Raw genomic sequence first — 17,852 nt, forward strand, 5'->3', positions numbered from 1 at the left:
ACTTCCTCCGGAGATTCTTGCACTTTCGACGGATTCTGAGTTCCGTTACTCTCCGAGTAGTCTTCATCTAAGTGGGACTGAAGAGAACGGGTGCGTTCCTGAGCAATTGCAAGATCTACAGGTTTGGACGAACAGCACAGTGCTACCCTTCTTCAGCTTTTCAATTTCCTGCTTTTGCTGAGTAACCATGGCTCGCCAGTTCTCCCTTTCCTCCATCACGTACTGAGCGTTGTTTGCTCGTTTTAACTGGAAAATCTCGTTTCTTCGCTGCTCCAACTCGTCTTCCAGAAGCTTGTACTGTCTCTTCATCTCGTCCTTCTCCTTTTCCATACCACGCATCTTTACGAGCATATCGTTGATCTGTTCTATGCAAATGACCGTGAATGGCAAAATCAAACCTTCATACTGCATTTTCACCTTCACCAAGTGGTCAGCTAGCATCTTCACTCCTAGTGGTGTATCGGGGTCTTCGCTCATTGCACAAGGAGTATTCGCGAAAGAACTGATCAATAAGATGGTTAATATGAGTGTGAAACGCCAAACGTTCCTTAAAATCTCGTATTTAACAAACTTTCGACAAAAGTCATTTCAATAGATTCCATAGAAATCCTAGGTTACAAAAGTATACACTGCGGAAGTGCTCGCGAGGCACGTAGCTTGCATTCTAGCTTGATGTTGTCTGGGACATTAATACTGTCCAGGATCTTGGCAACATATTCTGTATCGTAAAATCCAGAAAGACAAGCGTTGAGTCTGCATGTGAGAGAAAAGGTCATGTATCGACTTTGTAACAAAAGGAAGGACGTTAAACTCTGAGAACCACGTTCGAATATCCCAATTATACTCGTGCAACAGCTGCAACATCATTGTTGGAGTATTCTGTAGGTAATATTTGTGGTACATGTGTTCAGCATCAATATAGTTCGTGAGAGGTTTCAATTCTGTTGCAACATCTCCACTCTAACAAGCTCATGCCTGGCATATGACACTACAAGATATTGTTTCATATAGTATTCAGATTCTTCGCGTTGCTCTTCCTCCGTGTAGTAGATCACTGAGGCGTAACGCTTTGGATACACAACAGAGTAGTCATGGTTCTCGAAGAACAGCTGTAATATCTCGGATAGAGAAATAATTGACTTATTGTAATTGGCTTCAACTACTTCTGTGTAATCTAAGGTTGAAAGACCAGTCATTACCCACTGCCAACGTGTTGATAGGTTGGGTTCGTTCTCGTACCTCCCGCATATCCAATTCGTGTAAACTGCACGCCGAAAAGGCCTCCGATAAGAGCCTAAAACAAAGCTTTGTGTTGAAACTACTTCAGAACAGCGGAAGCTGTTCATTCCAATCACGATTCTAGATAAACTCATGAAGAATATGTGAATTCGAGATGGCGAAGTATTTTGACAAGATGTCATTGAAATCTTTACTTCTACATTATCGTTTATTCGTTACATAGTTTGTTGTGTATATCCGCTTCCATATTCTGGAAATCCATGTTTCGGCATTTTAGTAAACTAGCATGATACAGCTCTCCGGTTCTGATGGAACTGGTTTACAGTGCGAGCACGGCAGAAAGCAGAAGAATCGTGTTTGTTTGTGTTTTCTATCAACATTCCGGAGACCCACACGGTGCTTCTATAGATTTGCCTATTTTGGCAAAGATCCATGTTCCAAAACACATTTCCGCTACTTAAAAGAATACAAGAATGCCTGCCGAATTGGGTCGAGAACCGCGGTACTCGACTGTTTGTATAGAACCCTCGTTCTCATAAATATTCGGATTCTATTCGTAAAACTAAGCTCATGTGGAGAAGAAAGAATAAGAAACAGGCTGCCGCTGCCGCTGCTGCTGCTCCCGCTGCTGCTCCCGCTCCCGCCCCTGCCGCTGCCGCTCCCGCCCCTGCTGCTAAGGATGCAGGTGATATGTTCTCGTAAGTGCATTGATATGATTAGATAATCGCTAGAGGTATGAGTAGCGCTCCTGCCCAGGGAGGAGATATGTTTGGGTACGAATTGCGGAATTGTATTTATCTTGCAGAGGAATGGAGAGTGCCCCTAGCCAGGGAGGAGATATGTTCTCGTAAGGGATGTTTGGTTTGTATAACTTCTAGTGGAATGAGCAACCCGCAGCGTACTTCGCAGGTCCCCGCTGTAACCCGTAGAACCGTCTGCTCCTGCTGCCGCCGCGCCTGTCCCTGCTGAGCCTCCTGTAGCTCAGGATCCTTTGATGGGCTCTCGCCAGAAGCTGATGCAGATCTCGAACCAGCTGCGAAGCGAAGTGGTGCGTTTGAACGAGGGCGAGCGCAAGATGCGCGAGTACATCACGTCCGTGGAGAACGTGATTTCAGGTCTGAACGACCAGCTTGTGGAGGCGGAGGCGGCCGAGTCGACGGCCCTCGCGGAGGAGGACTACGCGAAGGCGGAGGAGATCTCGACGCGCAGCGCTGCTCTGAAGAAGGAGCTGGAGGCGAAGCACGCGGAGATCCAGACGTGCCTGCAGCGCAACGGGCAGGCGACGCAGATGCGCGTGACCAAGATCCAGAACGAGCTGGTGACGATCGATGCGATGATCAAGGGCTTCGACGCGGCGTACACGAGCGTGAACGGCATGTTTGAGGAGATGGTGAAGAAGCTGGACGAGCAGAGCGCCGCACACGACGCGCGCCTCGCGCAGATGATGAATGTGATCAACGAGAAGGAAGAGGCGCTGGCGAAGAGCCGTGAGGCGATCGCTGCGGAGAAGGAAGTGATCGAGGAGAAGATCCGCGAGGACTGCGTGGATCTGTACAAGGAGAAGGAGGAGGCGGGCATGCTGAAGCTGACGCTGGACGAGGAGATCGCGTCGCTGAAGCAGCAGCTGCACCAGAAGAACCAGGAGCTGCTGGCGTGCACGAAGCACATCGCGGAGACAGACCAGAAGATCCAACAGGTGCGCGTGAAGTACCTGCCGCAGTTCCAGCCGATCGAGGAGAAGAACAAGGCGCTGAGCGGCGATGTGAAGGCGATCGAGACGCTGAAGACGCAGTACAACACCGCTGCTGGCCGCGTGGAGATGGTGAAGAAGTCGTTCGACGAGGACAAGAAGGCGAAGAAGGAGATCGTGGACACGCGCAAGGACGAGCTGGACGTGATCACCTGCCTCGCGGACGCGCTGAAGAGCTACGATCGTCTCATCGTGGAGACCTTCCAGCCCCTCACCGCCAAGCAGAACGCGGTAGCACGCAGAGAGCGAGGTTGACCGTAGATGTACGCCATGCGAAAGGCGCTGGAGGAGAACAGCATCCACTCGAAGGGCATTACGAACCGCATGCAGGTGCTGGAGAGCACCATCAGCACCAACGAGGCCATCATCAACGAGACCTCCACCAAGCTGCCCGAGCTGGAGCAGCAGAAGACCGAGGCCGTCGCTGCCAAGAACTACAAGATGGCCGGACAGGTGACCTCCCAGATCAAGCAGCTGCAGACCAAGAAGGAGTCGGCCAGCATGGCGTTGGCGTCCGCGCAGGAAGAGCTCAGCGGCATCAAGTCGGGCAGTGCCGAGGAGCTGGCGGCGCTGGAAGCGAAGAAGGCGGAGTACGAAGAGTCGCGTCGCGCCTACCTGCAGTCCTACTACGACTTGCTGCGCAGCAACGCGATCACGCTGCGTCGCGCTTCGCGCACGATCGAAAGCGTCACGCGCGGCGACGACACGTTCCGCTTCGCCTGCCAGGCGCTGGCTGGATCGCTCTTCGACATCACCAACAACGACCTCACCGCCGTCGCCGACCAGCTCGGCCTTCCTCACCTCGGCGACCAGGACGACGAGCCCGTCTCGTCCCCCGTGGCTGCCCAGGCCGCGCCGGACACTCCGGCCGCTCCAGCCGCGCCGGCCGCGTCGCCTGCAGCCAGTGCGAGCAGTGCGGCGGAAGGGAAGGAGGGCGAGCTGACCGCGGAGCGCGCGCAGGAGCTGGCGGCGCTGGCGGAGGCGCAGATGGAGAGCAAGAACAACGAGTTGGACGTGGCGATGGGAGAGGAGAAGTACGAGCTGTGCGACACGCTGAGCGCGGAGAGCGAGGCGTTGGAGACGTACGCGGCGGAGCTGAAGAAGTTCGCGTCGGGCGCAGTGACGGAGGTGCCCGTGGCGCCGCCGTGCTTTGATCCCAACTTCGCGTCGAAGTCGGCTGGAGAAGATATGTTCGCTGGAATGTAAGCCTGTTTTTGCTTTGTGGCGTGTTTGAGAACAAACAAGCGAGCTGCGCCTGCCCAGGCTGGCGAGAATGCTGCCCATCGGCCCCTCGCTGCCCTCCTGGAGGTCCAGCGAGGCCAGGAGGTTGGAGAGAATGGCTTCCTCCTCGTTGAACTCGTTCGACGCGCTGGATCCAGCGGGCTCAAGAGGCTCAAGAGGCTCGCTTGGTTCTTCTCCTTGCAACACTTTGCAGATCTTCTCAAAATCAAACGAAATATCTTCATCTTCATCTTCCTCTTCCTCCTCTGCACCTTCCGTCCCCATGCAATCCACGCCCTCCACGTTCGAAATCGCGCTCAAAAACGCCTTGAACGAGTCCAGCATTTCCTCCCCGTCCGTTCGCTTCGCCTCCGCTTCGATAATCCCGTCGATGTCCTTCTCGCGCAGATTCCCTTCCTCTGCCTCCAATCGCTCGCTGAGCTCCTTCTCGTCCACTTCCACCCACTCCAGCTCTTCTTTCATCCCTCCTCCGCTCGGCCATTCCACCTCGCTTGCCCGTCCCAACAGCCCGGGAATCGCGAATTCCCGCGCTCTCTGAAACTCTCGCAGCGTTCGATTGCGTCGCAGCGCGATCTCCAGCTCTTCTTCTTCTTCTTCTTCTTCATTGTTATCGTTGTCGTTGTTATTCTCCTCTGCATTGTCTCCTCGATCCGGCCGCTTCCACAAATACGCTCCGATCCGCAATCGGCGGCCCACTTCGAACGCTCTGCTCCTCGCAATCCGCCCGCAACCCTACCGAACCTCCGTCGAATCCTTCAGATACCGCGCTACCGCGCTCGTTTTCCGCGATTCCTCCGCCTCGTCCGCCGCGATGAGTTCCAAAAAGAGGAGTTGAGGCAGCTGGATGGGCGCGACGGCGACCGGCGTGGTGGGCGCGACGCGGTCCAGCGCTAGAGAGGCTTGCTGGCGCTCGAGCGGCGTGGAGTCGAGGAAGATGCGAGCGAAGAGAGAGAGAATGGAAGGCTTGGAGAGAAGAGCGGCCCAGGAAGTGGGGAGAAGAGCGAAGGTGGTGTGGGTGTGGGTGTGGGAGCGAAGAGAGGAGAGGACGCGGTCGAAGCGGTGGCGGAGAAGGAGCTGGAGGGAAGGAGTGGATTGGGAAGGGAGAGAAAAGAGAGCGGAGAGACTCTAGAGAGAAGAGGGGGAGGAGAACGACTTGTTCGATTGTGGGGTGGAGAGGAAAGGAGGAATAGGAAGAATAGTGGGGGTGGGGAAGAATTTTAAACTCGCCGTCGTGAAGGAAAAAGCGATTGTCCATGGTTGTCGGATCGACCCAATCGGGAAGCGTCTGCGCTCCCTCGATCAAAAGATAATCACCATCGTCATCGAAGAGCTGAATCTAGGGGAACAACAAAAGAGAATAAAAAACAATCAAATTCGAGTGCTTTTTAGAGAGATCGTATGCAATGTACGCGATCACCCACTCATCTTCGATGGAATCTCCCACATCCATGTCTCCTCGCAAATAGTACATTCGTTTTCCTTCTGTGAGAGGGGATGTAGATAAAAATGAATCGGTCACAAGATAAAACGCATCTTGATACCAGAGATAGTCTTTTGCGATTTGAATTGCTTCATGCATGAGTTCAACCTTCAAGTCAACCAGAGAATCAGCAGTCGTGGGCAACTACAAATCACACAAAGATAAAACCCAAAACACGATGATTTTCGTCCACAACATACAGATTGATCTGTACACGCGACTGAGACCCATCTGGAGGAATGAAAAGAGTTGACATAATTTGCTTTGACACGAACCCATGAGCGATTATCGCCGCAGCTTTGTATGTCTGAAGCGTGAAAGGGGTGCAGAACCTCGAGAAGAGATCGAAATCGCGGTTCCTGAGAAAAGAACAAGGACAATGAATAACCTTTACAATGCGATGCAGAATATGACTTTAGATGGAGGGAGTATGAATCCCGGTAAACTGTGGGTTGTTTTCCATTTCTAATCACAGGTAGATGTACGTATAGAAGAATCGACACTACAAACGAGCATTCCTTACAGAACTATTTGTCTTCCAAACAAGAACCGAAGGTGCAGTCGTCTCACCCAGTTCCAAACAACTTTTCTCGAATGGAGAGTATTGAAACAGTATGTAGATATGTGTAATATTTAAAATAGAGTCGTTTTAGTCAAGCAGCAGGAGAATACCTTACAAGTGGAGACTCTGTCTGTTTTGATCGCTGTCTCGCCATGATTTCTTCCAACAGAGTCGATATCAACCAGCAATTCACTCTTCCCACGGGCGACATTTGCACGCTTCTCTATCTCGCCGTCAGCCGGAAAAACTACGCAGGAGCATTAGAACTCATGAAGCTCGGAGCGGATAGCTGCGTTCTCACCGAGAGTGTTGATGATGTGTAGATGGTAACGAACGAGGGCGATTCTGCGTTCGCTTTGCTGTGGCGAAAGCTCACAGAAAGCGCCGAGAACCTTCCCGAAGCGGCCATCGAGGCGTTCTTGCTGATGAAGAAGCAGAGCGAGAGCGAATCGCTGCGAGAGAAGGAAGAAATGGAAGGCGATTGGAGCGGACAAAACGGAGCGGAAGGAGCGAATCAAGCGGAGAAGGCGGTGTACGACGTGTACATGATGACGGATTCGGTGCCGGTGAGGAACGTGTACGACGGGGAGAAGCAATACTTGACGATCGATGACTTGCTTCTGCACAGCGGGAACGATATCTTCGGAGAGGAGTTTATTTATGAAGGCGAGTAGAGGTGGGAGGAGAAGGTGATGCAGAGGTGAAAATAGCGAGGAGGAGGAGGAAGAGGAGAGCGATTCGAATAAGGAGTGGGACTATGGAGACGATGAATCGTCGATTGAAGAGCGAGAATGGAGGTGAGGAAGGGAGGGAGGAGTGAGAGATAGGCAGCAAGAGAGAGAAGATGGGATGGGGGAGAGAAGGAGTCGGATACAAAGAGATCAGTATCGAATGCAGACGTATATGGATGACGACTACTATGAAGATGAAGATGAAGATGAAGATGAGTATTTTGCGGAGAGTCAAGCAAAGTATTATGGGTATGAAGATGACTATTATTATGATCCTGACTATTTTGAGGAGGATGACGACAACGACAATGATGATTATTATTATAATGATTATTTCATGGAAGATGATATGGATTCCGATTCTTCTCTTTGTAACAAACACGATCTTTCGAAACCGATTTCTCCCTGCTGGCCAGGCAGGCTTCGCTGCTTATTTTCAGCGCTGGACCACACAATGTGTTTTGGAGCAGCGCATCATGGGCAAGCGGCGAAACGAGAATCCGTTTAGTCGTTCTTCTTCTCTTCTTCCGTCTTTGCACATCCCAAAAGACTCAAGATCTCCTATGCATCACTTCACTAAAGAAGAAGAAGATGTACCGATTCAGAAGGATATCTTCCCTCTACGTGCTTCGAAAATACAAGCTTTTCATTCACATAGATATCGAAGGCTGCATTTGTGGAAATAAACTGATTTACCAATATAGTAAGTAACGATATCACCATTAAAACGGGCCTCCATCTCTTTATGAAGAGTAATAGAAAGGCATAGGAAGAAGTGGTGTCAATCTTCATATTCTCAACAACCCCTGAAACAATCATGATGAAAAACATGAGCAGCTGAGCATAGGAGAAGAGTCTCTACATTTCACCAACTAAAAGAAGAATAGACGACGGACAGACGATTATCGACATACCCTTCAAACGACAGGCGACTAGCAAGTGAGGGACAATATTGGCCAATTAGTTCCCTCAAATAGCGCACCTGGTTCTCCATCTGTCATCCCTGGCAAAGAACAAACCGAACAGATTTAATTTCTTCTGTTGTACTCGATTCCTTCAAATCCATGATAAAAGCGGATCGATCTACCGAAATATGGAATGCTTTTCATTTCATTTTTTACCCAAACAAAGGAACATGGAAGACAAGACAGTCGAGTATGCTGCTAGAACGATGAAGTTCATCTGTTAGACTAGTGGATATGAGCCCCAAACCCGTAGAGGGAGAGATGACCGTGGCCAAGTTTTTGAGCGAAACCAAGTCGATTGAGAATGGAATCCAAAGACTGATGTCCGAATCTTGATTTGGGACATAAGATGTAGTGATATTGAAGCCAAGCTGAGAGGATATGCGAATCAAGCACAATATTCACTAGACAATGTTCCAAGTATGTGTTCCGAATGCGCTTTCCTCCATAGCTGCGGATGTGGAGCAAATCACTTCTAAAATGTCGGATCTGATTCAATCTTTGAAGGTATGCCTTACAATCCACTGTCTATTCGATAGAAACGAATTGATGATTTAAAGAATCACATTTCCTCGCATAAGGACACTTTGAACCAAAGTGATTTGAAGTGTGTCTATCCGGGATGCTTAATCAATTAGAATGGAGCAGAACGCTCTGGATACAACTGTGCGCAAGTTGGCAAATGCGGTTCAGAAATACAACGAAACACAGGTGGAATACGATAAAAACGTCAAGTCCCACGTGAAACAAGTATTGAAGGCCGTCGTGAACAAAACCGATCAAGAGGTCGATGAATTAGTCGAGTCTGGAAACGGTATCGAGGCCATCCGCAGTGTACGGAGTTCATTGGAAGCTCAACCAATAGGCGATGATGGGTAACGTGAACGCAACGATTAAGACGAACGTTCGTCAGGTGGAGGAGACATACATGTCGGTGCTGAACATCCAGCGATCCATGGTGCAGCTGAATCAGATGTTTATGGATTTGGCGTTCCTTGTGAACGAGCAGGGGGAGAGCATCGATAAGATTGAGATGAATGTGCGGTCTGGGTCAGAAGGTGATCTCTAGATTTCGAAAGCTGCGTCTCGAGTGAACGATGCGAATAAAGCGCTGGAGGAGTCGATTAAAGAGGCGAAGAAGAATCGAAAACGAAAGTGCTGTGTTCTGATTATCGTTATCGTTTTGGCGATTGTTGTGGTAACTGTTTTAGTACCGTTCCTGTTTTGTGTTTGTTGAAAACAGAGAAAGAGTACATGTGAACAAGATCGAGACAACACGGAGCTAATTCTTCTTCTCTATTGATTAGCAGTCAAGAAGAAACCAGAACTCTATTTCAAAGCATCTCCACCATTCCTTTCTAGGTTGAGGAGCATTGAGAAGTTGAATGGATAGATAGAGGGACGCTACGGCAAGCAGATAGGGTGAGTAATCCTTTCGTTTGTTGCAAATGTAAGAATCCACGATAATGGACCAACCACATTGTACAACTTCCGGAGACACTTCCATCGATTTGCAACAGTTCAAAAAGTAGACATACCTAGCAATCACCAAAGAAGAGCAAGAAAACGGGTGAACAGTCTCCACATCGAATACAAATGTTCGTAAAATCACCTGCTCGCATTCTACAATGCGTTCCTTTGTCTTATAATACCTTACATATGACAAATCACATTAGCAATAACTCTTTTGTCAGTTCCGTGTCAAACGATTTCCCCATTGCTTCATTCCAACAATTTAATATATCACGGATCTTTCGAGTCTCGTCAGCTACTTTAGACGCTAAAAATATACAGGCGGAAGAATATTCCAAAGGAGAAAAGCTAGAGTAAGGGCCGAATGCCTTGAACTTGTTACAGTAGGCAATGGCGGCTGCGATGGTTTCTTGTGACAGCAACAGCCTTACTCCAGTTTTCTGGATTTGAAGCGCCTGCTCATCCATAAAAGCTCCCTTCTCACCAAGAAATAATGGAAAAAAAGAGATGTGTGTGAATCAGAATGAAAGCGTCAGAGAAGTTAATGGATGTGACCACATTGTTTTCCTTTGAAATGACGAAATTGATGAGAAAATAGTAATTAATACTTGAGTCCCGATTATGAAATTTACACTGCAAAAAACAGAGAGTTTAGGGTCATTCGATCACTGAATACCCGATTCTGATCGACCCTTAGAATTCACAATACTTTGGCTACAATGTCTTTCGTTTCTGCTGCTGAACGTGACGAGGTCGCTTGCACCCTTGCTACCCTGATTCTTGGCGATTCTGGCGTGAAGGTCGATGCTGCCGGAATTGAGAAGGTAGGAGCGTTTTGGAGCGGAAATTATATCACAGCTCTTGAAGGCTACCAACATCACTGTTGAGCCTTACTGGCCCATGCTTTTCGCCAAGTTCCTTGGTGAAAAGGACATTACTGAACTTCTGATGAAGCCCAGTTGCGGAGCTGCTCCTGCTGCTGGTAGGGAGTGTGGTAGGACATTGAGCTTGTAGCTGCCGGAGCTGCTGCTGCCACTGAAGCCGCTGAGGAGAAGGAGGAGGAGAAGAAGGAGGAAGAGGAAGAGGAGGAAGAGGATATTGATATGAGCGGTGGTGGTCTCTTCGGAGATGATGATGACGACTGGTAAACAAGTACGTGAGTCATTGGAGCCTTTACCCGTTGTTTGTTGAACAAACAGCCCAAAGCAAACTACTCCCACTCGATCGTGGCTGGGGGCTTGGACGACACGTCGTACACCACGCGGTTGATTCCCTTCACCTCGTTAATAATCCGGTTCGAGATTCTCGCCAGCAGGTCATACGGGAATCGGTACCAATCCGCCGTCATGTAATCCGTGGTCTGCACACAGCGAATCGCCGCGGTCTGCTCATAGGTGCGTCCGTCGCCCATCACTCCGACCGACCGCACGGGCAGCAGCACCACGAGCGCCTGTCCGATCTTCTCGTACTCGCCGGCTGCGCGGATTTCGTCGATCAGAATCTTGTCCGCCTGGCGCAGAATGTCCAGCTGCTGCTTGTCCACCGCGCCGATCACGCGGATCGCGAGGCCGGGGCCGGGGAAGGGGTGTCTCCAGATGCAGTCATGCGGGAGCCCGAGCTCGGCGCCCAGCGCGCGGACCTCGTCCTTGAAGAGCTCGCGAAGCGGCTCGATGAGCTTCAGCTTCATGTTCTCCTTGAGCCCGCCCACGTTGTGGTGCGATTTGATGGTCGCGGAGGGACCGCGGAAGGAGGTGGACTCGATCACGTCGGGGTAGAGCGTGCCCTGCAGCAGGAAATCCACATGGCCCACTTCCTGCTCGATCTTCTTGGCCTCCTCTTCGAACACGTCGATGAACGTCGTCCCGATGATCTTGCGCTTCTTCTCCGGGTCGCTCACGCCCGCCAGCTTCGCCAGGAACAGCTCCGACGCGTCCGCCAGGTGCAGGTCGATGCCCGCAGCGCCCAGACGCTCCATCACCTCCTTCGCCTCGTTCAGACGCAGCACGCCGTTGTCCACCAGCACCGCGTGGAACCGCTTCCCGATCGCGCGGTTCAGCAGCACCGCCGCCACGCTGCTGTCCACGCCGCCGCTCACGGCACCGATCACGTGGCCCTCCTCGCCCACCTCGCTTCGAATGCGCGCAATCGCCTCGTTCACGAAGGAGCCCATCTCCCAGTCCGCCTTCGCCTCGCAGATGTTCAGAACGAAGTTCTTCAGCAGGATTCGGCCCTGCGGAGTGTGCGTCACTTCCGGGTGGAACTGGATGCCGTACATCACCTTGTCGTGGCTCGCGATGGCTGCGTGCTCGGCGTTGGAGGTCGCGCCGATGTCGAAAAAGCCGGTAGGAAGAGCGGAGAGTTTGTCGCCGTGGCTCATCCAGACTTGGAAGGGGTCGTCCAGACCCTCCAGCAGACGCATTGCCTTTTGAGAGTCCTTTTCTAGGTGGTGAGAAGCAGAGGAAGAGATGGAGTACCTTCCAGGCCCTTGACAATACCAACCATGGCATGTCCATATTCACGGTGGTCACACGGAGCCACTACTCCTCCGTAGTGATGGGCAATCTCTTGGAGACCGTAGCAGATACCGAGAAGAGGCACTTGCTTCTCTTCGATGAACTTCCACAATTCTTCAGAAACGTGGGGAGCATCCTTCTCATAAACGCTCGAAGGACCGCCTGAAAATATGATTCCCTAGCTCGCAGGTAAAACACGATCGTACCTTCAGATTCTTTTTCTCCATTACGGTCTTTGCATCCACCAGGCAGGAGAACAGTTCGCAGTAGACGTTAAATTCTAAAACGTCAGAGAACGCGAACACCACTCACCTCGCACGCGACGAGCAATCAAGTGGCTGTACTGTGAACCGAAGTCAAGAATAACAATTTCGTCGTGATTCATCACTCTGGGAAAAGGAATTGTGGTACTTTGGAATGGCAACAACAGATTTGTGTAGAGTTGGATGGGAAAAGGAATGATGGTAATTGGTGTGGAGTTGAAATTGAAGAAGAGGGACTTGTGTGTGGTAATTACGAACATTTGTGTAATTATAATAATGCATGTGGATAGAGAGCAATGATGAAGGGTAAGGAAGTAGATGAGACAAATCGATGTATTATGTGTACAGTGATAAATAGAGGAAAAACCGAAAAGTATAGTGTTATTGAGATGATGTCAATTAGTACACATCCAAATGAGAGACTAATGAATACGATTTAATGTGAGTGATAGATTGGTAGTTAGAGGGTGTTGTGTAATATTGATTTTTCGAATATAGGAAATATGGTAAATCGAAAAATGTCATGACAGATTCAATCTAAACTATAGAATATAGTTAGGTGACATACACTAAATAGTATCAGTTATCTTGTAGTTATGCAATATTCTTGATCATCAATGTTTCCTGTCTAGATAGTACCTGCCTTGATATCTTTTTAACGATAAATTGATATTTTCCTTCGTTCAACAACAATTATCGTTCTCTCAGTGTCTTTTCACAATCCAGTACTGAAGAATCATTTGATTCATGATTAAGATTGTTAATTCTACAGTCTTTCTTTCGATTCAGATACTTGTTCCCTTATGAACGACTCTCTCTATAACACAATAGTACCTTCTTTTTCGAAACCATAAAATTCACTATTTTAAACCACATTATTTGCTTACAGCAAACCATAACCATTCTTTCCACGAATGTTTACAGAAAACAATTCACATGAAAACACAATGCCCCTTACCCCGCTGACTCGCTGCACTAATCCGAACTCTTTTAGCTTCCTGATAGCAAGAATCGTCATCCCGAATACCCTTCGAGCCATTAACCCGAGTCACTTTTCCACCCGTACATTTACACACTTCTTCGTACATCTCATACGGCAGTACTGTTATACTCATCAATAGCTTCTTCCGCTCCTCTTCACGCACTCGGCTCCGTCCTTCCCACGCCTCTCTGAATCGCTTGCACGAGTTTGCAGAGTGGAAATGAAGGAGCACGAATTCATTATCCAGCCAAATCACTTGCACCGTTTCCTCACTCTCCAAATAAGGACGACTCAACTCGAGCAGATCGTGCGTCTTCAGACTCTGCATTCCATTATTCCAGACAAAACCACCCATACCTGCTCGAAATCCGTTATCAGAACCACCGTGTCCTTTGCATCCCCCGACAGCTTCGCGTTTCGCTCTTCGAATCGCTGGTCGTCCAGCGGAAGTCCCATCGAAAGGTTGTACATATTGATCACGTTCACTTCGCTCTGGAACTGTGCGGGGCTTCGCTTGAACGAACTGTCTTCAGGCAGCGGCTCGCTCATGAACGAGTCGAAATTGAGCAGCTCTACGCTCATTAATCGCAGAAAGAAAAAAGAAAGAACTTTCCGAATCAACGCTCAGTTGGTTCGCCACCTTCACAAACAACGATCCGGTCATATAGGCATCAAACCCAGCGTCATGCGCCTGCTGCTCCTCTTCGCTGCAAGCCTGAACCGAAGGCTCGAAGCGTTCGAACTGCATCTCACATAACCACTCCAAGACAAACCGCTTTATAGACGTTAACGAGAGAGAGCGACTCTGGAAGCATGTTGGATAAACTTGGAGTGTGGAGAAGCGACTACGCGTGAATTCCATTGACAGCGATAACATGAATGTCGATGACTGAGGAGAAGGCGCTGCGGACTTGAGAAATGAATTCGTGGCAAGTCGGAGGAAGGCGATCGACGCACCAGTGGAACAAAAACATCAAATCTTGGAACATTTCGAATCCGACCAATGGGATTTTTCGCTCTGTAATCGCGTCGACAATCCGACGAATGCCGATCCGACTCTGAATCTCGCTGATTCGGAGAGATTTGATGTCGGTGATCTTGCCGTTCTTCTCGAAATCCTTGTTGAAAATCACGCGCAGGCGTCGGAGATTTCTCTTCGGATCCTACATGACATCTCCCGACCACATCGACCATGTTGTCCATGTCCAGCTTCACGACGGAGAGAAGATTGCCGTAGCCAGACTCCACTTCTTGATAGATCATTCGCCGATAATAAGCATTCAGCGGGTCCAGAACGAGATAATAGTTGCCGTCCATCGTGTTTAGGGCTTTGCGCGCTTCGTCCGTTCCATTCTGAATCGTGTTGAGCCATGCGTGGATCTTGGGAGTATTCATCATGAAAACCGTATTCTACTTTATCGAATTGGTTGGTGATGAGCTTCATGTTTCCTTTGAATTCCATTTTTTCCTGGCTGCTGGATTTGGAGAAGGCACTCTCAACCTGCTCCAGCAAGGCTTTCTCATCGGCACGACGCAGACTGTGGACTCCATGCAGGAACGCCTTGTTAAAATCAAATTTGTTGGTTTTCAAAAACTCAACAGTGCTTGGCTAGAGTCAAAGCTATTCTGTCTGCATATATACATTTAATAACACAGGCTCGTCGATGTTTGGATGGGAGCAGGGACTCATGTAAATCGAGAATACTGTAGGAACATATCTAAACAATCAATCACGTCCATCCCACAAGCCACTTCTTTTCTGTCCCATTATACTTAAAGCAAGCAAGACCAAACTAATTGCTATTCTTTTTCAAAACATACTTGAAGGGGGAAAAAGCTCTCAACTCTAAATGTGAAAACAGTGCATTTTCTCCCTACGATACTTTTGCTTTGCTGTAACGAGTTTCAAACTATCATTCATTCAAAAATGGCAACTCCTACAGTATCGACTTGAATTGCCTTCGAAATGCCACTTCTATCGAGTCCAGAAAACTCCATATCGAAAGCAACAAAAACACTCTCCTCGATGGATTGCTTAATCAACGCAAATTGGGACTCGAAATTATCCTGCGTGATTTCGACCACTTTCACTACACTGCTCTGGGTTTCTTCCGTCATTTCCAATAAAAATGTATTTTGATTCCAAAAACGGGAATTTGCGATTTTTACCAGGGTTCTCCTATATCCTTCCAACCCCGATTTTTCTACAGAATCGATTTGTAAGCCTTTGATTCTTTTCATTTGTAATCGCCTAGGTCATAGTAGTATATCGGTTGACATGGAGGCTATTATCAAGTCTTTTGGAAAAATGTGCCAAGGCATGGGCAAGACCATTGATCGATGGGGAGTTTCCATGCAGGGAAAGCTTGCGGTAACGGAAGAGCGTATCATTTGCCTTGTTGGTTTGCTCATCAGCTAGTTCTTCCCTCTTGTCGTGTCCTCAAGTACGGAAGTGCCACTCCTTGCGTTAATCGCGCTGCATACATTGCCACAAGTGCCACCGTCTCTGGAGACGTTTCCTTGGGATGTTGTTCTTCTGTTGGTTATGGATCGACTCTGCGAGGTACTACGTTGTATCTCGTGTCTAATAGCTAGCTGATCTTGCTGGAATTAAGGTTGGAAACAATACGCATATTAAGGACAATGTTGCCATCCACATCGATTCCACGATTCCTACCGTGATTGGAGATAGTGTTGTGATCGGTACTCCCTTCTTCCGCGCTTCACCCTAGGTAACGGCGCCATCATCCACGCCTGCACGATCGACAACAATTGTTTGATTGGCGAAGGCGTCACCGTTCTCGACGGAGCTCACATCTGCGAGGGTGCAGCGATCGCCCCCGGCTCCGTGGTCACGCCTCGCAAGACGGTGGGCAGCGGGGAAGTCTGGGCTGGAATTCCGGCTCGGAAGGTGCGCACGCTGTCGGCCGCCGAGAAGGAGGAGATCCGCAAGATGTGCGACGATCTGACGGAGGTAGGGAGAAGAGAAAAGAGGAGGGAGTGACGCGTAGGTTGCGAACCTGCACGCGGAGGAGACGGCGAAGGACTACAAGCAGGTGATCGTGGACGCGGCGGATGCGGAGGACCGCGCGACTCGCGACATTCACTACGCGTACAACCCGAACCCGAACGGAGTGAATCCTCATCGCCGAGGCCTGATTTACGACCGCCTGCCGCCCGAATTCGACGACCCCGAGGAGGTTCCGGCGGTGGTGCATCGTCCGGACGCGAACGAGCTGAGAGATCTGAAGTATGATGTGGTGCAGACGGACGAGGAGGAGTACGCGAAGCTGGCGCACCTTCCGGACTTCGAGGTGGACCCGAAGAGTAAAGTTTAATGCAATATTCTGTTGATTGTTGTTGTGTTTGTGAACAAACAAAGGAGGAGGAAGAGGAGGAAGAGGAATGGAAATGAGAATGGGGGTCGGAGAGAGTGACGTCCACGATGGCCGATTGCATGTGATGCATCTCACCGACGTGATGCTCGATTTCGTGCTTGGTAGCGAATAACTGGTCGAGAGAGAGGCTGGGATCGACTTCAACCCGCACGACCGAATGGCTGCGAATGAGTACAGGAAGGAGAAGACATTACTAGTGAGGACCTGCTTTTCGTGCGATCACATCCACCACCTTCACATTCGATTTGAACGACGCAGGAATCGCCTCCGTAGCTTCATTGCGGATCGATTCGATCATGTTTGGCTCCACGGATAGCTACACTTCACGCAGCATGCTCAGCACCACATCCACCAATTCTTTCAGCGACTTCCATCCCACTTCACAGCCCGTCTTCAACACCACGGCGCCCACCGCCGCTCCGGCCACAGGATCGAGCCAAGGAACACCGATGAACTACACTCCCAATCGCCAGGAGAAGACCTACACGGCCAGACACACCGACTAAAGCCACAATGGCAGAGAGAGCATCGACTCGGTGATGCCAAGCGTTCGCCTTGAGCACACTGCTGTCAGTTTTGCGAGAAATCTTCATCGTTTCTTGGTAGAGCCACTCCTTCATACCCACCGAGGCAAGCAAAATCCCCAGACCGATTCCATCGAGGATTTTGGAGCCGGGAGACAAAGAAATCAGCTCGTGGGAGTGACTTATCACTTGATTGGCCTCTGCCCCTGCACCAAACAGGGATATAAACAGTTCATAGGCGTGTGGTGAAGGAGACAGAGCGATTGGCAATTGGATATATGCACAAATACAGCCCCTGAAGTACCAAGCAAGATGCCGGCGACAAACAAACTGGATACGGTTTCCAACTTTCCGTATCCATAAATCCATTTCTTGTTCGGAGGACGGCGACTGTAATTGACGGTACCTAAAGTGACACAGTCAGAAATCATATCCGATAGTGAGTGTAAAGCCTAAGAAATCAAGAAAAATAAAAACCGGCACATCTGCCAGAAGGGAAGAGGAATTCATCAAAAAACCAACAAATGCCTTTGTTCCAGTAAGGACAACATTCATTCCAAGGCCCACATACGTAATATGTTTCATTTCCTTGGTTTGGAGAATAGGATCATCACAATGTTCGCCATGGTCTCCATGGTTTCGCTTAAATATCTGTGCATGACTTGCAAGTAATAGAATCTACCGATTGAGACGAACCAATTCGACTGCTTTGAAGAAGTCCAGGCAGCTG

General features: G+C 49.4%; 12 protein-coding genes; 5 read left to right on the forward strand and 7 right to left on the reverse strand.

Moving 5' to 3' along the window:
• Positions 1-63: 63 nt before the first annotated feature.
• Positions 64-477, reverse strand: GSBLH_T00003810001 (uncharacterized protein; the record flags this gene model as incomplete). Its single annotated transcript, XM_013042610.1, has 2 exons — positions 64-365; positions 399-477. The coding sequence occupies 2 exons, from the start codon at positions 475-477 to the stop codon at positions 64-66; spliced, it is 381 nt and encodes a 126-aa protein (XP_012898064.1).
• Positions 478-614: 137 nt separating this feature from the next.
• GSBLH_T00006716001 (uncharacterized protein) lies at positions 615-1,373 on the reverse strand (the record flags this gene model as incomplete). Its single annotated transcript, XM_013042611.1, has 5 exons — positions 615-753; positions 824-960; positions 993-1,174; positions 1,240-1,294; positions 1,323-1,373. The coding sequence occupies 5 exons, from the start codon at positions 1,371-1,373 to the stop codon at positions 615-617; spliced, it is 564 nt and encodes a 187-aa protein (XP_012898065.1).
• Positions 1,374-1,791: 418 nt separating this feature from the next.
• GSBLH_T00003811001 (uncharacterized protein) lies at positions 1,792-4,212 on the forward strand. XM_013042612.1 has 6 exons: positions 1,792-1,937; positions 1,971-2,012; positions 2,045-2,086; positions 2,118-2,137; positions 2,169-3,220; positions 3,251-4,212. Exons 1-6 carry the CDS (start codon positions 1,810-1,812, stop codon positions 4,193-4,195), a joined length of 2,229 nt encoding a protein of 742 aa, XP_012898066.1. The 5' UTR covers positions 1,792-1,809; the 3' UTR covers positions 4,196-4,212.
• Positions 4,213-4,963: 751 nt separating this feature from the next.
• GSBLH_T00007158001 (uncharacterized protein) lies at positions 4,964-5,702 on the reverse strand (the record flags this gene model as incomplete). Its single annotated transcript, XM_013042613.1, has 3 exons — positions 4,964-5,356; positions 5,385-5,567; positions 5,598-5,702. The coding sequence occupies 3 exons, from the start codon at positions 5,700-5,702 to the stop codon at positions 4,964-4,966; spliced, it is 681 nt and encodes a 226-aa protein (XP_012898067.1).
• Positions 5,703-7,388: 1,686 nt separating this feature from the next.
• On the reverse strand, positions 7,389-8,088 carry GSBLH_T00003812001 (uncharacterized protein). XM_013042614.1 has 3 exons: positions 7,894-8,088; positions 7,602-7,862; positions 7,389-7,565 (listed from the first exon to the last, which is right to left on the reverse strand). Exons 1-3 carry the CDS (start codon positions 7,996-7,998, stop codon positions 7,509-7,511), a joined length of 423 nt encoding a protein of 140 aa, XP_012898068.1. The 5' UTR covers positions 7,999-8,088; the 3' UTR covers positions 7,389-7,508.
• Positions 8,089-8,197: 109 nt separating this feature from the next.
• Positions 8,198-8,848, forward strand: GSBLH_T00003813001 (uncharacterized protein; the record flags this gene model as incomplete). XM_013042615.1 has 6 exons in its annotated part: positions 8,198-8,292; positions 8,325-8,389; positions 8,421-8,476; positions 8,509-8,576; positions 8,608-8,801; positions 8,835-8,848. The coding sequence occupies exons 1-6, from the start codon at positions 8,231-8,233 to the stop codon at positions 8,846-8,848; spliced, it is 459 nt and encodes a 152-aa protein (XP_012898069.1). The 5' UTR covers positions 8,198-8,230.
• An 8-nt stretch (positions 8,849-8,856) lies between these two features.
• GSBLH_T00003814001 (uncharacterized protein) lies at positions 8,857-9,206 on the forward strand (the record flags this gene model as incomplete). XM_013042616.1 has 2 exons in its annotated part: positions 8,857-9,008; positions 9,039-9,206. Exons 1-2 carry the CDS (start codon positions 8,943-8,945, stop codon positions 9,204-9,206), a joined length of 234 nt encoding a protein of 77 aa, XP_012898070.1. The 5' UTR covers positions 8,857-8,942.
• Positions 9,207-10,148: 942 nt separating this feature from the next.
• On the forward strand, positions 10,149-10,620 carry GSBLH_T00003815001 (uncharacterized protein). XM_013042617.1 has 3 exons: positions 10,149-10,266; positions 10,301-10,424; positions 10,457-10,620. Exons 2-3 carry the CDS (start codon positions 10,343-10,345, stop codon positions 10,588-10,590), a joined length of 216 nt encoding a protein of 71 aa, XP_012898071.1. The 5' UTR covers positions 10,149-10,266; positions 10,301-10,342; the 3' UTR covers positions 10,591-10,620.
• A 24-nt stretch (positions 10,621-10,644) lies between these two features.
• Positions 10,645-12,478, reverse strand: GSBLH_T00003816001 (uncharacterized protein; the record flags this gene model as incomplete). XM_013042618.1 has 4 exons in its annotated part: positions 10,645-11,881; positions 11,917-12,133; positions 12,162-12,235; positions 12,268-12,478. 4 exons carry the CDS (start codon positions 12,476-12,478, stop codon positions 10,653-10,655), a joined length of 1,731 nt encoding a protein of 576 aa, XP_012898072.1. The 3' UTR covers positions 10,645-10,652.
• Positions 12,479-14,329: 1,851 nt separating this feature from the next.
• Positions 14,330-14,662, reverse strand: GSBLH_T00003817001 (uncharacterized protein; the record flags this gene model as incomplete). Its single annotated transcript, XM_013042619.1, has 1 exon — positions 14,330-14,662. The coding sequence occupies one exon, from the start codon at positions 14,660-14,662 to the stop codon at positions 14,330-14,332; it is 333 nt and encodes a 110-aa protein (XP_012898073.1).
• Positions 14,663-15,458: 796 nt separating this feature from the next.
• GSBLH_T00003818001 (uncharacterized protein) lies at positions 15,459-16,559 on the forward strand. XM_013042620.1 has 5 exons: positions 15,459-15,584; positions 15,620-15,763; positions 15,796-15,903; positions 15,933-16,174; positions 16,212-16,559. The coding sequence occupies exons 1-5, from the start codon at positions 15,479-15,481 to the stop codon at positions 16,536-16,538; spliced, it is 927 nt and encodes a 308-aa protein (XP_012898074.1). The 5' UTR covers positions 15,459-15,478; the 3' UTR covers positions 16,539-16,559.
• A 355-nt stretch (positions 16,560-16,914) lies between these two features.
• Positions 16,915-17,707, reverse strand: GSBLH_T00003819001 (uncharacterized protein; the record flags this gene model as incomplete). Its single annotated transcript, XM_013042621.1, has 4 exons — positions 16,915-17,052; positions 17,084-17,310; positions 17,340-17,574; positions 17,606-17,707. The coding sequence occupies 4 exons, from the start codon at positions 17,705-17,707 to the stop codon at positions 16,915-16,917; spliced, it is 702 nt and encodes a 233-aa protein (XP_012898075.1).
• Positions 17,708-17,852: the final 145 nt, after the last annotated feature.

The sequence above is a fragment of the Blastocystis hominis genome (assembly GCF_000151665.1).
Source record: "Blastocystis hominis, Singapore isolate B (sub-type 7) whole genome shotgun sequence assembly, scaffold_4".
NCBI lineage: Eukaryota > Bigyra > Opalinata > Blastocystidae > Blastocystis > Blastocystis hominis.

What these genes read in the sequence shown, in the direction of transcription:
- GSBLH_T00003815001 (XM_013042617.1), top strand. Translation starts at nt 10,343, where the DNA reads ATGCTTTTCGCCAAGTTCCTTGGTGAAAAGGACATTACTGAACTTCTG. An exon ending in CGGAGCTGCTCCTGCTGCTG is followed by an intron (nt 10,425 to 10,456) that starts GTAGGGAGTGTG and finishes TTGAGCTTGTAG; the next exon opens with CTGCCGGAGCTGCTGCTGCC.
- GSBLH_T00003818001 (XM_013042620.1), top strand. Translation starts at nt 15,479, where the DNA reads ATGGAGGCTATTATCAAGTCTTTTGGAAAAATGTGCCAAGGCATGGGC. An exon ending in GCTTGCGGTAACGGAAGAGC is followed by an intron (nt 15,585 to 15,619) that starts GTATCATTTGCC and finishes CTCATCAGCTAG; the next exon opens with TTCTTCCCTCTTGTCGTGTC. An exon ending in TTATGGATCGACTCTGCGAG is followed by an intron (nt 15,764 to 15,795) that starts GTACTACGTTGT and finishes TCTAATAGCTAG; the next exon opens with CTGATCTTGCTGGAATTAAG.
- GSBLH_T00003811001 (XM_013042612.1), top strand. Translation starts at nt 1,810, where the DNA reads ATGTGGAGAAGAAAGAATAAGAAACAGGCTGCCGCTGCCGCTGCTGCT. An exon ending in CAGGGAGGAGATATGTTTGG is followed by an intron (nt 2,013 to 2,044) that starts GTACGAATTGCG and finishes TTTATCTTGCAG; the next exon opens with AGGAATGGAGAGTGCCCCTA. An exon ending in TGGAATGAGCAACCCGCAGC is followed by an intron (nt 2,138 to 2,168) that starts GTACTTCGCAGG and finishes TGTAACCCGTAG; the next exon opens with AACCGTCTGCTCCTGCTGCC.
- GSBLH_T00003812001 (XM_013042614.1), bottom strand. Translation starts at nt 7,998, where the DNA reads ATGGAGAACCAGGTGCGCTATTTGAGGGAACTAATTGGCCAATATTGT. An exon ending in TCGATAATCGTCTGTCCGTC is followed by an intron (nt 7,863 to 7,893) that starts GTCTATTCTTCT and finishes GGTGAAATGTAG; the next exon opens with AGACTCTTCTCCTATGCTCA. An exon ending in GAAGATATCCTTCTGAATCG is followed by an intron (nt 7,566 to 7,601) that starts GTACATCTTCTT and finishes AGTGATGCATAG; the next exon opens with GAGATCTTGAGTCTTTTGGG.